This window comes from Lipophrys pholis, assembly GCF_963383615.2.
Source record: "Lipophrys pholis genome assembly, chromosome: 3".
NCBI lineage: Eukaryota > Metazoa > Chordata > Actinopteri > Blenniiformes > Blenniidae > Lipophrys > Lipophrys pholis.
Genome location: NC_137627.1, coordinates 22,828,948 through 22,847,047, shown reverse-complemented (window position 1 = coordinate 22,847,047; position 18,100 = coordinate 22,828,948). Strand labels below are relative to the sequence as shown.

At 42.1% G+C, this 18,100-nt stretch overlaps 1 protein-coding gene across 1 annotated transcript in view; it reads right to left on the bottom strand.

The window, feature by feature from the left end:
* Positions 1-8,207: 8,207 nt before the first annotated feature.
* gpr4 (G protein-coupled receptor 4) overlaps positions 8,208-18,100 on the bottom strand; it is a 55,909-nt gene continuing 46,016 nt past the window's right edge. Inside the window, exons 2-4 of the mRNA XM_080460164.1 lie at positions 15,668-16,467; positions 14,674-14,938; positions 8,208-11,953 (exon numbers count right to left, since the gene is read on the bottom strand). Coding sequence (XP_080316290.1) covers positions 11,232-11,953; positions 14,674-14,938; positions 15,668-15,796 — 1,116 coding nt within the window. The 5' untranslated portion in view covers positions 15,797-16,467 and the 3' untranslated portion in view covers positions 8,208-11,231. The remainder of the gene's footprint in view (positions 11,954-14,673; positions 14,939-15,667; positions 16,468-18,100) is intronic.

Below are 18,100 nucleotides of genomic sequence, written 5' to 3'. Positions count from 1 at the left end.
TTTTAATTGCCTTTTGATTGATTGGAAAAAGGGAGGCTTCCTGCCAATATACCGTTTTATTGCGCAAAATTACAAAAAATAGTATAACATCTCTGCAGTTGTGTTATAGATGCAGTGTTAATGTTCAGTAATGATCTTTGTAGGTTCTGATTCTTTTATATCACCTGAACGCACCGTTAGAGTGAGTTGGCCTGGGATTGGCTGAGCGTGGAGAAGGGGGCGGGTCAGGTGAGCTTGCAGACACTGAATGAAGGAGCGTTCTGGTTCTGATCAATAACAAAGCGGCTTTGCAGACCAGAAACTCGTCCTGCGGGACAATACAATAGTAACGCACAGTGACTTGGATGAGTACTTTCATAGGACCACTTGTACTCATTACTGGTAAAAGTGGTTCTATGAAAGTAACGCGTTACTAAGCATTACTAAGTGCCGGTAGTACTAAGTTACTACCAGCGTTACCCAGTGCCGGTAAAATAGTGCCATATTAACCTATAAATTTATTTCATGGCAGCATTACCCAATAAACGCTGACTGCGGAGAGGAGCAAATGTTCAGAAATGTGGGCGGAGTCTAACATTTGACGCATTTACTGTCCGGAGAGTGAAACGGAGAGAGAGGCCGCTGCATACTCCCATAAGAACAAGAAGAAAAGGGCGGTAACGTCAGTCAGCTGCCGAAAAAAATGCTTTTTCGGCAGGACTGTTCATACTCCGAGAAGAAGCTGTGGAACTCGCAGGCCACGCCCCCTCACAGCATTCACACATCTGTGAAGCGGCATATTAACTTTTCAACTGCACAGCTTATTCTCACTTCCAATGTTATCAGAAATACATTTCGTAGAATTGTTTCAGTAATAAAAGAGAAAGTTTGTCTGAGCTGCGATGTTGGTCTGGTTTTAACTGCAGGAGCTGAGTGATGCGTTCAGGCGCATCACGTAAGTCCGCCCTCCGACATGTTAACAAGCTCATACAGTAGCGACATTACAAGCTAAACATGATTAAAATATGACTGATAGTTATTAGCGAGCTGGAACGTGCACTCACAGCAAGCAGCAGTGCCGAACTTTCTCCTTGTTCTTATGGAGTTTGAATCTGTCTTTACTGAAGTTAAGACATGTAACGCGACACGCTGCCCAAGCATGTTTCCCACAAACCCAACCCACCTCAATGTTGACTCCGCCCACATTGAGCTCATCAACGCTGCAGCCAGGCTGGCTTCTCGCATCACCGATATCTGAGCTGAGGTCTCAGTGTTGTGTCTGCTACGTTTAAAAAAAATATTTTTACAAAAATCTACTCGTTATTAATTAACACTTTACTGTCAATGAAACTTTTTGGAGGATTTCTCTCCAAACACATAAAAGCCACAAGGTCGAGGCTCCGTTCATGTTTCACAAGTTACTTTCTCCTGAATGGACGGCGCACGCTTATGACGCTTTATTCCTGCTCAATCACGTCGAGTGACATGACATTTACTATATACAGTATACATATAATAAGAAAGAGAAAGAATTTCTTTTGACTTTCCCCACGTTGATAATAAAAAAAGGTGGTCAGTAGCTGTAGTGCACATCTGTTCAGCTCCAGCTGTTTCCTGCTCTGAGCTCAGGACTCGTCTCGGTGACTCCAGTCACTGTGTTTGACAGAATCGTGAAACACTTCAGCGTTTGGGATCAAAGGTTTGCTGGGCATCAGTGTCTGAGGGTTTTTTTTGTGTTTTAAAATCGGTTTCACGATGTGTTTGAAAGCCCACGTCTGGAGCGAAAAGTTGATGAACACATGCAGATCTCGCATGAATTATGGATGGCCATTTGCAATTCTCTCCTCTGACCTGCCATGAGTCCACGTCTTGAACCCAAAGGCTCCGCATGATTCACCCGCCTCCAATTTGTGTTTCAAATGAGCTCTGGCTCTGGATATGAATAATAAAGCTGGGATTTTTTTTTTTTTGTCCTCATGTGATGCAGAGACGTTCCTAGAATGACTTCGGAGAGTGTGGTGGGTACAGGTGTGTTCGTCTCACCTCATTCAATAACCTGATCAACGGCTTCTAATGACTCAATGAAACAAATCTCCTTCATGCAGAGAAAGTAAAGGTCAGACTGATGACCGGCTGCATTCAGCAGATCTGCCAGGCTTGTTGTGTCCGTTAGCTTTAATTCAACAAGACGAACCAACAAATATTAGAGAATTCGACTTATTTTTATAGACAGTTTGTTATAATCACTGTCAGAGTCAAACTTGTATTATGTAACCAGGGTGTTTTCTCTTCTTTAGTTTAACAGGAGTCCTTGTGATAGTGCTTTGGTCTTCTTTCTTTGTGAATTTTAATAATGTTTGGTAATATGGATGTGATTGTATTTTGCATTATTATTCATATTGTTTTCATTAAAAAGTTTTCTAAACTTTCTAACATCATCCAAACGAAAAAAATTTGTATATAAAATACAATAAAAATGGGCAAAATAATGTATTATTATAATTATCATTATTATCATTAGTAGTAGAAGTAGTACTAGTAGTAGTAGTAGTAGTTATATAAAATGCATTCATTATTTATTTAAATTAAAATGTAAATGATACTCTTGAAATAACCATAATGGTTATTCTGGTTATTGTGTAATGGAAACATACAAGTAAAATGAATAATAACATGAAAAAAAATGTAATATTGCATTGTAACTCTTGTAATCCTAAATCTTAATCCTGTTACTGAAAGTTTACATCACAGATTTTCAACACAAATGTAAATCTTCACTTTCCAGACGGCCAAATTGTGCTAGAGCAAATCTATCATACAGATTATTTTGGATGACAGAAGCTAATTAATTGAAGCGTGAACAGCCTTTGTCCCGTCATCACAAATATTTGCAATACTTGTGTGCAGAGGAGCCTCCCCACTGAGCAAAAGACATCTAAAAGACGTCGTCTCTATACGTCCAGAAGACGTCCTCAGAGGGGCCAGAATGAAAGATTTTAGACATCTTTCTTGGACGTTGTATTCACATCTTGTCGGGATGTCATATGGACGTCAATGAAAATACATTTCAAAAAGAGCGAGGACAGGCCACCAGTCTATCACAAGACACATACAGGAGTAATTCAGCATTACCCTTTACAATCATATGCTTTAGGAACGTGGGAGGAAAACCACACACACACACACACACACACACACACACACACACACACACACACACACACACACACACACACACACACACACACACACACACACACACACACACACACACACACACACACACACACACACACACAGGCAATCTCGACAAACACTTCCAAAGTGGCCAGTTTCTCCATGGAGACTTGAAAGGTTCAATACCTTGTGACCAAAACAATAAATGGTCATAACTCAGACATTGTGTATTAAAGTTCACATCCTGTCTCCTCATGCCTGTCATGATCGACTTCCCTCATTATTTTAATGACAAATCAATAATCCCACAAACAGGTGGACGTAACAAACAGCTTGTGACCTGTCTCTTTCAACTGATTCTGGGTGTCTTTGATGTCCATCGTTTTTATATTGTCCATCATTTTTATGTCATTTGTCAACTAGTTCTGGCTGTTGAGTAGACGTCCAGACTACGGCCTGGACGGACAGACTTGTTTTGGACGTCTATGGACGTTGCTTGCTCCTGGGTCCTGTCTGGTTTACATAGTTCCTCCAGCTATAAAAAAAAGTACTTTTATATTCCTACAATGACCCAGAATGACTCTTCAAACAGATTGAAGTGAAAAACATAAACACTTGTCCATCAGGAATCAAGGCTTTTGTTTGGACTCACAAAGGTTTGTACTCAAAAGCAACACCAGTCATCTGCTTGTGTGTGTGTATGTATGTGTGTGTGTGTGTGTGTGTGTGTGTTGACCTGCTTCCTCCGCCAGGATGGAAACACAGCTGAATGAGTGACTAATTAGATCAGAACATCTTAAAGATGGGTCCGGGGTCACGTCGCTCTGGGCTGCAGGAGAAATCAACACGTTGTATCGTAACGGTGGACGTCTTTCTCTTTCATCAGCTCTTCAAAAACTACATTTCCTCTGCATTTCCTGTGTATAAAGTGCAGTTTGAATCGCTCCTTTCTCCTGTTTGACATCAGAAAATAAAAAGTCCCTAAATCTTGTTTCTGCTCACCGTGAGAATAAATCTCATTTATCTCCAATCAGTGTCAAAGTTCAGAGTCTCACTTCTGCAGCTGAGCTGGACTGGGGCCATAAATAAACGTGAATATTACATTTAGAAGGGAAACTGCGTGCGTGTGGCGGGGAGGCGTTTCTGTATCCTTACCTGATTATAAATCACACTTTTAATCAGGTGAGTCGTTGGTAATGACAGCAAGGCCTCTGGAGCTGCTATATATAGACTTATAGCAGAGGTGACCAGTGAAGCATGGCGGGCAAGAGACAATGTTCCCTCAGAGACGGAGCCAGATATGTCCACCCTCTCTCTCTCTCTCTCTCTCTCTCTCTCTCTCTCTCTCTCTCTCTCTCTCTCTCCTTTTTAAGAGCATGTGTGCTGCGTTTTCCCTCCCCTCACATGTGAAAACACAGATGCACAGTATAATGTTACATATGCTCATCGCCTGCACAAATTCCCCCACGTCTCTACCCACTGTTCCGTCTCTCGCGGCAGCGTGAAGCCGTCCACCCTGATGAGGAAGACAGCTCATAAATATAAGGTTTCCTCCTCCCATGAACAATGAAAAGGACGCACAATGTCAGCCATGAATGCTCATGTGAGCCGAGTGTACAGCATGTCCTGGGTGGACTTCATTAGTGTGCAGCACAAAGTGATGAGTGAGGAAGGTGACTTTGAGCAGCTGCCGCTGCGGGAAACTTCCCCGGTGGATCGGAGCAGGTTAAAATCCATCTTTGGTGTCCATCTTGTTAAGGCTGTCGCACAGAAACTAATAGTAAATAAATAAAGACGTTCAAACCTCAAGCAAATAAGAAAATGATGACAGACTGGCCACTCGGTCTTTCTGGGATTAAAACCAAAGCTTCAGATTAATCTTCCCACTATTTTACTAAACTCCTGTTAACTGAAGGTGAAACACCTTTCAAAGCCCGAACAAACACCTGACCTCAACAGTAACATGGGCATGAGCATCTGCTCAGAGGAGCTGGGATTAGAAGTACGTTAACATTTTAGCTTAATTTTGTTAGAGCTGCCTGCAATGATGGTCCCCCTCCCATTGACTGATAGAACTTCAGTAACATCCAGATTATAGAGCATCTTCTTTCCACTAACATCCAGATTGTAGAGCATCATCCTTCCACTAACATCCAGATTATACAGCATCTCCCTCCCACTAAAATCCAGATTATAGAGCATCTCCCCCCCACTAACATCCAGATTATAGAGCATCTTCCTCCCACTAACATCCAGATTATACAGCATCTTCCTCCCACTAACATCCAGATCATATGGCATCTTCCTCCCACTAACATCCAGATTATAGAGCATCTTCCTCCCTCTAACATCCAGATTATATGGCATCTTCCTCCCACTAATGTCCAGATCATACGGCATCTTCCTCCACTAACGTCCAGATGATAGAGCATCTTCCTCCCACTAACATCCAGATTATACGGCATCTTCCTCCCTCTAACATCCAGATTATACGGCGTCTTCCTCCCACTAACATCCAGATTATAGATTATCTTCCTCCACTGACATTGAGATTATAGAGCATCTTCCTCCACTAACTTCAGTTGATTTCAGTGAGTGAATCAGTCACTGGACAGCTCAGCTCATGATCACACTATAATAAATGTCACTGAAGAGTATATTTTTAAAGTGCAAATTGTTTTATTTGCATAAACTAATAAAGAAGACGAACGATAAAAGAAGTAACTGTAATCATTTTTTAAACCCATGATAATAATAAGTAGTGTTAGAAAAGCTGTCACTATGAGGCAGCTGTATATGTCCCTTCAAAAAAAAGAAAAACAACAACACACAAGCAAACTCCGTCCAAAGTTTCATATGCATCATTTATTTCTCACTGACACTGCTGACGGACAGATACACGTGAAGAAGCCAGGCCTCGCGTCAGACTCACAGAAGCACGACACACACCGGAGATACACAGCTGAAAGCGCCCACACACTCCACTTCAGACGATGCCTTCATGCCGAGACAACATGCTGCTACGATCGGACTGAAACACTTGGTGAACCGTCGGGCTGAGCTGGAATTACACGAGCCTTAATACTGCACAGATCGCGGCGTCACACAATGTAAACCGAGGCACTGATCAAACCACGGAAGACTGCACAGGAAAGCATTCAGGTTTGGACTTAAACATTGCGATGGAGCCCAATCTGCATGGCGCTTTATTTAAACTGCTTTCTCATTGAAGCTGCCACTATACCCCCCCCCCCCCCCCCCCCCCCCCGCCCACGTGCTGAAAAAGGAGCGACGTATGGTCAATTTTTTTTGTTGTTGGATTTCCTCTATAAGTGAGATCCCAGTACAGGAAAAAGAAAGGTCACTCTTGTCAGATTTATGTTAAATCGTCACAAATATGCACATAAATATTTCCCTCCCCGCTGGGCTTTGAGAGCGCCACGAGGAAGTCAACATATGGCGGAAACATGGCGGCTTTATCCGTGGCGGATTCTCAGTGGTATTTACATCAGAAGTGATGAGCATGGCACAGAAAGTGGAGAGAATCCTCGGCTAAACAATAAAAGCAGTTCAACATTACATTTTTCACACGAGTTCAGACACAACTTCCTGCAAATCTCTCTCACAAAGCTTTAAATGGAGGCTTCTTGGGAGTCTGATACTGTTGGAAATCTTGTTTATTCTGTGTGCCTGTCTCTTTAAGAGGAACGTGCAAAGATCACTATCCTAGGTTGTTTTTGGTTTTTTTTTAACATGGGAAAATTTGGAAGAAGTGTGCTATGACTTTTGTTACTGATTCTACAAACTGTTTCCGCAAAGAACTTTCAAACATTCAAAGCAGATGGGATTTTGGTGACAAGCACATTTAAATATGTGGAATATTCCAGAATAATGTGCTCTGATTTTGGTATGTCTTTATTTCAAAATGTCTTCTTTTTTTTATATTTTGTTTATGATGCGGAAAAATGTTTCCACAAAAAATAGCAAAAGACTGTGGATGGGACTTGAAAATGGGAGCACGTACACTAAAAGCACATAAAAATGTGTGGAAACTTCCATAAAATTGTGCTCTGACTTTTGTTAATGATTTGGAAAAACGTTTTGGCAAAAAAAATTAGAGAAAAAAAAAAAGCAAAATTTTGCCAGTCAACGCGGATGGCGTTTTGGTGAAAATGGGAACAAGTATTCCGAAAGCACATAAAAATGTGTACAAAAATAAAATCGGGAATAGCAGATTTATGATTAATGATTCAGTGAAACAGTTTCCACATAGATAGCAAAAAATTTGGAAAACATTTGCCAGTCAAAGCAGGTGGGATTTTGGTGAAAAAATAGGAAATGGAGGTGATACTAGTCAACAGGCACGCGCAAAATTTAAACAGAAATTTTGCATTTACTTTCACATTTCATAAGGGAGATGCATTTGTGTGATAAGTTTGTGTATTCTCAGCAAAAAGTTGCTGAACCGCTCATTCTGCTTTATTTTTATTTTTTTTAAACATTTTAAATCGTGCCACAGTTGAAAGAAACATGAATTTGCTGGCGATCGGCCTGATGAGCAGCGAGGAGGATGTGACCAACTGTTTTATAGCTGTAAATGTTTTTATTCAAACACTGAAATACACCCACCTGATGCACTTTAACCAAACTTGTTATGAAAAAAAAAATGCTTTTCTTCTCCAGCTGATGAAAATGTTAACATTTTTACATCTTTTTTTTTTATTTTAAGACTTATTGTGTAAATGTTTTGTAATCTTAGCCTATACATTTTCACAGAATTATGTAATTTTATTTTTAGTTTTACCATATGGTATATAGAAATATACACATGCATATTTATACTGTTTTCTATGTAATTTTAATAGTTTGTTTATATTCTTTTAAAAAATGTATTATATCATTTTTCTTCTTTCAGTTTATATATATTTTTTGAGTTTTCTTAATAATTCCAGGCCCTCTATTTTACTAATTATTCCATATGTTTTCTTTTATAAGATTTTTGTACTTAATATCCATTCTTATTTCTTTATTAGGTAGTTCTTTTTTTTTTTAAGAAATTGTGTTATGTCTTACTTTTATTCTTCACATTTGTTTAGTATTTTCATAATTAGCACTACTTGAACTTTAGTCAATATGATTTTACTGTTCATTATGAATGTTGTACTTACAGTCTGCCAGGTTCAATAACTATTTAAGTCTATTAATTTCAGTTTATTAAGCTTTATTGGACTCTCGGAGTGTATATTTTCTGTTGTATAAATTCTATCATTGCTCTGTGGCACATAGACAATTTGATTGAACAATAAAGTCCTTCCATTGTTTTCTTCTTCTATTTAAATACAGACTATATCTGTACTCGGCCTCCCTCACATTGCTGCCTTCTTGCTTTAACCTCTAGAAAATGACGACTGGCCTTTAGAGCACACCACACTGCGAGGGAAAGTCAACCAGAGTCTTTGACTCGTCATCTGTTTGGCCGTGCCGGTAATTCTCTCACATCATCCGTGATTCATTTGCACTTCGTCAAAACAGTGTGAAATAAAGTCACAGCGACAGTTTTCAACACTTGAGGCTGCAGAAGGTGATGAATTTGGAAAGGATCAGCCAACATCAATGACATCAGGACTTCCTGTTTAAGTAGGATGAAGAGACGTTTTGGATCTGTATGTATATTTTTTTACTTCTTTTTAGCACAACTCTTGTCACATTCGCGGCGTCTCCTGTTTATAAAACAAACAAACTGTTAAGTTACCAACGTGTCAGAGCTTTTTCCAGCTTTAATCATCAACCAAACAAAAAGTGGTGAGCAGAATACGAGCTGGAAAGTTTTTTGAGAATTAAAACTCGCAAATTCCTATCCGCTGCTCATCCCACAAATGCATGCTTTTTAAAAACTGTCATTTCTAAGCACAGTCAACAGCAAGAGTCAACAGCAGAATGAGCAGTTTGGCAAATATGGTGAAGTCCCTCAAAGACAGCTCGGCTACTCATCCCACAAATGTGCGTTGCTTCCAGATGTGGAACCATTCAGAAGCAATAACAAGCAGGCTTTCCAACAGTGTCAGATTTATTGCCAAGAAGCAGCGTTACAACACAGAAATAATCCACCAAATGCTTCTTTTCTGTAGTTTGTTTCCAAAGTCACGGAAATGTTTTCTGAATTTATTTTCCTGAAGGTGACAAATAGCAGCCAGTGTGTTCGCTCACGAAAAAAAAAAAAAAAAAAAAAAAGCAAATCTAGAAAAGACAAAAGTAAATCTGAAACGTGGAATGAATGTTGACGTGGAAAGTTACGGACAGTTTGAGTGAGAGTTTTGTCATCGATAGGAACGTAAACTTTATGAGCCCACTCTGGGCCAAACGTACAGTTACCAAGGTTTAAATATGTTTGTCTGCAACACTTGTAGGCTTAATCCTCCGGATTGGATTCTTCTCCCACACGTCAATGACTTCAGGTTAATACGTGCACTCGCATCGGAAAAAGAAACCAATATCTCCATCTCTGGTTCAGGTTCAGGTCCAGACGATGGATTGATTTAAGAATTTCCTCCGATTGTGTTTAAAAACGTTGACATCGATTTGCTGCGACTGAAAAATAATGAAAAAAAGTGATGGCTCACATCAAAACACAAGACCCTTCCACTGCGAGCCCGGCCGTCACAGTTTACAAGCTGAGGTACTTCGTAAGGCTTCATCAAAATCTTCCTTTCATTTAAAAAACGTGCAGTTTCCTCTCATGCTGCGGGTGGGAAGCACTTTAATCAATCCTCTGAGAGCTTTACAAGTGTCCTCCAGGCCACTGCAACTACGTCCCAACCAAAAAAATCCAAGTTGCTGGATAAGATGCTCACTGTGCACGGACAGAAAGATCTCCACTTTTACTGGGTGGAGGTGCAAGAACATCTTGTCCAATGACGGTCCATCTCCTGACGTGTGATTTGGACCCAGTGCCGTCAGGAGGTGCAATCTAATTTGGCGAAACCAAATCAAGACGCTGACATTAGCTTGAAGTGCTCCTGAAGGTTGAGCTCCATCCGACAGCGTCTCTCCGACTCTTACCGTGCCAAGAAACCACCAACTGATCAGCCATGACATAATGACCCGCCTAATATCAAGGGCGCTTTCACACAAGCACGGTTTGATCTGGACCAGAGTTGGTTTCAGGGAAAGTCCGCTGAGTTTGGGCAGGTAGGAAAGCTCACCCGGACTCTGGTCCAGACTAACGAAGCGAACTCTGGGTCACTGCATTTTGGGTGGTAAACAAAGCAAACAGCGCAAATTCGAAGAAGCAGACGCAGAAACACAATGTTTGAAGATGTCTCATGGGCAGACGTAGTGAGGAAGAAGTAGCGAGGAAGGCCGCTCATTGATCTATGGTCTTAAGATTATATCTCTATCGTGGCTACCTACTAGCCACTAGCTGGCTAACAGGGCAGGATTTCCGCTTTTGGTCCGGACCAATCAATGAGCCAGGTTTCTACTTCGTCATGCTTTTCTTCCTCTCTGGTCAGTGTTCGTATCGGGGCGACGGCGCCCCCAAAGGAGCAGCTGTTGTGATTGCGTGACGTTGTCCGGGCGGCAGACCAAACCAAACTAAAAAAATGTGTGAAAATGTGAACTGCCTTGTGTCTGAACGGGGTTCGATAAATATATTTTCCTTGCCTTAGTGAACAAACTTTCTAGGTTTTTTTGTTTGTTTTAGGTGTTGTTGTTTTTTTTGTCCAATCCAGATAAATTTGCTGGCACAATCAAATGTTTGATAATCCAACTCCACATTTTTGTGCTTCTGGGGTTTCAGAGCTCCATCCAATCACTATAGAAACAATACCAGTTCAGGCAGATTGTTAAAAAAGGTCTAAAGCACATAATGTTACTCATGTCATGATGTTATGGCTGATCGGCGCACATGTTGCCCATTGACATTCTGGCTGGTTGTTCCACCTCGACACCCACGGCTGCTGACTGCGTTCAGCTCGCTGGGACAGGAACAAAGTCAACCTTCAGGACTAATCTGAGGTCCGTTCGTCCTCCGAGCGGCTCGGTTGGGACCCGTCGCTTTCCGCTCCAGGCTGAAGTCACTTCCTCACGCTGAGGATGGTCATCTGGAGACACTCCTCCTTCAGAGCCACCAGCTCAGTCTTGTAGCTGCTGGTCTTGCTTCCGTCGGCGTAGACGCAGGGCTGCTTTTTGGCCGACAGCGGCGTTTCCATAGTCACCGAGCCGGCGTTGAGCATGTCGGCGTGAGACGGCGAGGACGAGGAGCCCCGGTGGCAGGCGGCGGAGAGTAAGGCCGACAGCGCCCGGCTGACGTCGTGCCGAGCGCCCTCGTTGACAAAACAGTACAAAATGGGGTCGGCGACGCAGTTCAAGCTGGTCAGTGCCAGCGACACGTGGTACGCCGCGAACATGGTCTCCTCGGAGCTGCAGTCACACGGCTGCCTCAGAAACATGATGCTCCGGACCAGGAGGAGTATGTGGTACGGTCCGAAGCAGAACAACACTATGAGAATCAAGCTCAGGGCCAGCCGCTGGATTTTGGCTTTTTCCTGACGCTCCGTGGAGACGTTGCAGCGCACGGCGGCGAGGATCCCGCGGTAGGCCACCAGCATGGCCGTCCACGGAGCCAGGAAGCCCAGGAAGGTCCGGTACAGGTTCATCCCCGCCACCCAGTCCTGCATGGGGTACTTCTCGAAGCAGAAGGTGTGGTTGAAGCGGTCCTGGAAGAGCTCGTCGTGAAAGAGGGGAGCAGAGTTGGCGACGATCTCGATGATCCACACCACGGCGCTGACCAGGACGGCTGCTCGCAGACAGGGAGGGAAAACATGCAAACCACACACAGTCTTAATGATGGACACAGAAAGAAAACAATTCAACACTCAGGAGTGGCAACAGGAAAATAATATTTCAGCTGACAGTTCTGGGGGTCTTGGAGGCCAGAGGCCCCCTGGAGTGCAAGGTTTTTAATCCACTTCCACACATTTTAGCAATATTTTGTACCACAACAAAATAATGAAATGACCTGGAATAAATCTTACATATTTAATCAAAAACAATCTTTCTGATATCTGCTTAACAGTCACAGTGTGAAGGATTAAAATAAGTGGTGGCTGGTCAATAGAGGGCGCCCTGGTGGAAGGAAGAGGAATGTTCTGGGGTTTTTTTAAAATATAAAATATATGAATAAACTGTAACACTGTCGAAATTAGTTTATGCCAACAAACTAACAGTGGGCCCTGAACTGTATTCGCTTCATTTTCTACAGATAATCTCCAATAAAAGAGAGGATTTCTTGATCTCTTTCTCTCCAGTCGTCTATGTGTGTGTGTGTGTGTGTGTGTGTGTGTGTGTGTGTGTGTGTGTGTGTGTGTGTGTGTGTGTGTGTGTGTGTGTGTGTGTGTGTGTGTGTGTGTGTGAGCAGCCTGGGACACTGCAGAAAGCCTCCCTGAGGAGGCGGGGCTTAGTAGTGAACTCACCAAGGACTGATTAACACCAGAGTGACTGACAAAATTAAACTAATCAGCATCATTTCATGTCCAAGACTCGAGGCGCTTTTTAAATCGGCCGTGGCTCATTGGTTGGCTTAAAGTCCCTTCTGGTTTGTTCTCGCTTGTTTCTACGAGATGTTGAGATGACGGCAACAAGCGGCGAGTCTCTGATTATCAACTCTGTCACATCTCTTCTAATCCACCGATTGAATGAAAAAATTTGGCTGAAAAGCTGCAGGTCAGGTTCAACGTTCACAATCATAGTTATTTCTAAATGAACACAAACAGAAATGTGTTCAGAATTTTGCAAATGTGTCCAAGTTTGTTGACGTTTAGAAATGTTTAGATAAGCTCATGTTTATTAATGACTGAAAATCTCAGAGCTTAAACAAAGCATAGTTAATTTTGCACTTATTTTTTTTGAAGTTTCTTTCAAAGTTTGCGTTCCAAAATATAACACATATACTTTTGGTTTTCCCTAAACTCAGACTACCTGTCATTTCAAGTAAACCAACCCCCGAATCTCATTCATTTTCTAAAAGGGACTCATGAAGCTTCTGCTTGTATTCGTTTACAAGTATGTTAATAAAAGAGTCTTAATAAGTGCTCTCTGTTCACTCGCTGTTTAAAAGAACTACGTTTGATCACTGAGGGCCTCTCTCAACCGAAGAAAGGCTAGATTGTTGTAATGTGGTTTATAAACACACTGGATTTAAATTAAGGGAAGATTGGCTGAAATCGAATAATGAAGAGCCAAGCTAAGAAATGTATAACCAGACATCACTGGGCACTTTCTTTCGTCACTTCATCACATAAACTTAATGTTTCACAATATAACTTCACGTTTATCTTGAACATATTTTCATAAAGATCCTGGTTGGGTCACAGCACTGTTTCTCAACACAACAGTATGAGTCTTATAATATCTAAATGATAATAGACAATTCTTTTCTGAAATTGCACAATTACCTAATATTCATTGAATGGAATGAAAATGATATTGTTACCTTCTCCAACGAAAGTTGGGGCGGAAGGTTAGGTTTTTGTCTGCGTGTATATATCTATTGGTTTGTATGTACGTATGAGTTTACCAACGTATTAACCCGAATTGCATGAAATCTTCAGGGAAGATTTGTCATCATCCAAGGACCAATAGATCAGATTTTGAGATGTTAACGGCAAACCGTTTTCAAATAAATCCCCAAAAACTGCAAAAAAGAAAATAAAAGTCCCATACAAAGTGGAGAAGCACTTCATGAAGGAGATCAATGGAGATTAGCGTCTGTTGCCATGGAGACGCTTCCTGCGCAGTGTTTCACAGTGATGTTGCCACCTGACAGGCTAGTTAGCATCGATATGAGCTAACAGCTAACAATGCTACCTTGGTTCCACAAACAAATGTGGTGTTGGCGAAAGTGTGCGCTCTACCGAGTGTAGCTCTAGTTTGTCAATGAGATCAAGATCTTTAAAAAAATGTATGTTTATTTTCTTAAGTGGCAAAATATACACTAACAATGAATTTCTTGGTTCGACTATTTTTGATTGAAGTTACAGAACTATAGAGCAGAGGTAATAAAGCCTTAGCGGAAAAAAAAAAAAAGAAAAAAAGAATTGTATATTCCAACATCACCTGACTCTAACAAGCTGTGAGCAGCATGTCTGACTAAGAGTGAAATGAACAGAGCATTCACATTGGTCAAAATTGTTAATTCTCACCGATCTGTTTACTAATTTCCTCTATAAGACACGAGTCATTTCCTGGTATTGGCGAGACAGTAGCAGAACATTTCGATACGAATCGACGTAATCTAAACTTATTCTGCTATCCTTGATGATAGAAATAAAACTCAGGTACATCAACTCCATAAAAGATATCCACCGTTTTAGACTTTTAACTAAAATAACAGATTTTATTTCAAATTGATGGAATTCGGTAGAAAATCGCCATCCCTGCACACTGTTATAACATCATTGTTTTCAGTTTGCCGTTTGCCTGATGGGTGCAGTTACTCCAGGTTTCATTCTTACGTACCCGTTTTGATTCGTCGAACCTTTGCGAAGCGCAGCGGGTACGCCACGGCCAAGTACCTGTCCAGCGATATGCAGCACAGGAAGGCGATGCTGACGTAGATGTTGGTGTAGAAGATGAAGCCGAAGAGTTTGCAGCTCTCCTGGCCGTGGATCCAGTCATCGTGCTGCAGGAAGTAGTCGATCCACAGAGGAAGCGTGGTGATGTAGAGCAGGTCGGCCACAGACAGGTTGATCAGGTAGATGCCGAGCTCGTTGCGTTGGCGTACCTGCAGGAAGGCGGAGGCGAGGATGGAGAGAGTAGGTTTAAGGTGGGAAGGGAGGAAAAGGAAGTGTGACAGTGTAAACAGTATAAGGTGCCTTGCATAGCAGCCGCCTCCAATGGCGTGTGAATGGGTGAATGTGACTAACGATGTTCAAGCAGTTGAAAAGCTTTATATAAGTGAAATCAAAATCCAAATTCTGGAAGTAAAAAGTTTTCAAAATCACTTATTTAATACTCTTTTGAGTATTTTGTAAAAAATCACAAAAATGGATCTTTTGGTCATCAAGGTTGCAGACGACTCCGGATTATGGGTTTATCATAAGATGTTCACATTATTCGACTTGAAGGGGCGTCTTGTTATTTGGGCCTGGGTTCAAGGTGAGGATGTAGTTTTAAAACTAAGGTGTAGGACGGCTGTGGTTGCAGGTTTGATTCCGATCTGTCCACATGCCAACGTGTCCTGGAGCAAGACACTGAACCCCAATTTGCTCCCAGCGGAGGGACTCGGCACCTTGCATGGCAGCCGTCTCCACTGGTGTGTGAATGTGTGTGTGTGGATGTGTGAATGTGATGAACGACGTAAAGCGCTTTGGGGACCGCTCAAGCAGTGGAAAACGCTCCAAATGTCTGAAAATCCATTTACCAATCCTGGCGACCCTTTGAATTCCCGCCTATTCTTGAGGCTTATGTTGAAAAATGTGTGTGTGTGTGTGTGTGTGTGTGTAGGCCTCACCTGCATGTAGGCGGCCCACAGAGCCATACAGTTGGTGGGCAGCCCCAGTACGATGACTATGATGTAGAGCGTGGGTTGGAAGAACTGGTCCACTTTACTGTCCACATCACAGAAAGAGATGTTGCACATTGTCCTGTGTGAGTCTCTGGTGTGTGTGTGTGTGTGTGTGTGTCGGTGTGTCTGTGTGTGTGGTTGTGTGTGTGTCGAGGTCTGAGATGTGTGTGTGTGTTCAGCTCCTCTCAGCTCTGCGTTGGAGCCCTCTGCAGTCTCATGGTGTTCCAGCTCCGGCAGTTTGATGGTGACGTGCCGACCCCGGCAGCGTGGCTCTCGGCTATCACACAGCGATCCAACGCGGAGTCAAACGGGACGACGGAACCCTTATACGCAGGGTGATTCATGGTTCCCACTTTCTTAAAGCAGCGTCCTTCACACCATGGCATAATCCTCTCTCAGTCTTCAAAGCTGACCCCCCCCCCCCCCAACCCACCGAACCCCCCTGTGCCCCTCAAGTGTGGAGTAAAGGAGGAGGGAACGAATAAAACGTGGTGAAATGAAAGCTGCCTTATCGAGGCTGTGCCAGGCCTCCTGCGCCTGGACAAGACCTCATCAATCTTTCAGAGATTAGAGGTCTGCCAGGTCTACTGAGTGAGGGACGAGGCTCAACATCAGTGTGTGTGTGTGTGTGTGTGTGTCAATGTCCTGATGACACACAAATCTTCTTGGGGTGGGTTGCATTAAAACACAGGAATGACTCTACAGCGCTGAAGCTCTCTGGAGCTGCCGGTCCGTCCATTTAACATCTGAAAGATAAAAACACACAGAGAAACAAAATGTAGTTATTATTCTTTAAATTGACGTCATAGACAAGATTTTTTTTCTGTTACATTTATATGTGAAACAAAACAAATGGATTATGAATACATTTCACTCAAAAAGAGCTTTTTATCACTTCTTCAGCATGCATGAAGTACTTCACAAGGTCTGGCCCCGTTTACGCAACCTTTCAAGTTAAAAAACTTCGTTTTTGTGTTTTCGTTTCAGAAAGGTTTTGCTTTTACATGGCAATAAAAACGCTGAACACGATGTAGTTCTCCAAAGAGAACAATACACTCTAAACATAAACAATAGGAGAAAGACAGACGACCAAGTGGGATTGTTGTTCCAGCGACTGTCAAAATAAAAGTGCCGAGTCCCAGGAGAATATGGACTGGGAGTCATGACACTCTGGAGGACAACAGTGTTGTTACTGTCTATCTACTGAGCATGTGCAGAGGAAGTATTTACTACGGCAGTGGTGCGTATGCAAATTAGTAGCGTTACAGAAAAGTTTCCCTGGAGACGGAACATTTTCAAACAGTTCCACCTTGAGAGCAGTTTTCAAAGAGCTGCAACTTCAGTGGCTCCGAGCACCATTGTCGTGTAAACAGACGCCCAAAACACAAGTTTGACGTCCTATTTACACAACATTGCAACATAAATGGTTCTTCTGCTCGTGTTTAAGTAACAATCATGGCGTCCGTTTATAGTTGAGATTCACCCCAATAACATCCAATTTGTCCTCCGTCCATATGAACGTCGTGGACTCTCCATTGTTAACGTTTAGAACCGATTGGTCTCTGTATGCATGTGTGTAGTTTCATTACAAAAACAGCCGTTGCTGTGGAAACGCGAAACTTCTCTGAAACAAAAACACAAAAGCGATGCGTTGTCACTCGAAACCTTCTTGTGTAAATGGGGTCTCAGTCACATTCACCCGTTCACACGTCAACGTCGCCTCGCGATTAAGTGTCCTTAAAACGTAAGATTTGGAAAAATAGAGACGTTTGTACTAAACAACCTTAAACTTGAATATGTGAAAAAGTTTATATAATAATAATAATAATAATAATAATAATAATAATAATAATAATAATATATTTTTTAAAGCACTTAAAAAATCTATTAAATCTCAAAGTGCTACAAGTGAAGATTAGGAAATAAAAGCTGAAAAATTACAATTAAAATGACAATTAAAAAGATAAAAAGCAGACAAAAGCAGGCATCAGCAAGGTTTGTCCAAACCATTAAAAGAAGGAAAAGAGTCAAAGGTCAAAGGTCTTTTCTTGAGGCTCTGCAGAAACCTCAACAAGGACTGACGGTTCATTTGGGAGATTTCATTAAAAAAACAGAAACGGGTTCAGTTGATCCCTCAATCACAAGGTTGAGCGAGTTCAGTTACTTAGTGCTTCCGTTGCAGAGTCGTGTCGTTACTGGAGGAGTATATCACACTGCCGGTTTTAAGATCAGACTGTGGTCACGTTAACTAAACATCACCTCCTTCATTCAGTGATTTACATTCTTCTGAATGGGGAGAACCACGGGGGCTGCAGGCTGCCGTCGCTCCATCCTTCTTCCTCCGTCATAAACACAACGTTCAGGTGGTCAGACTCACCT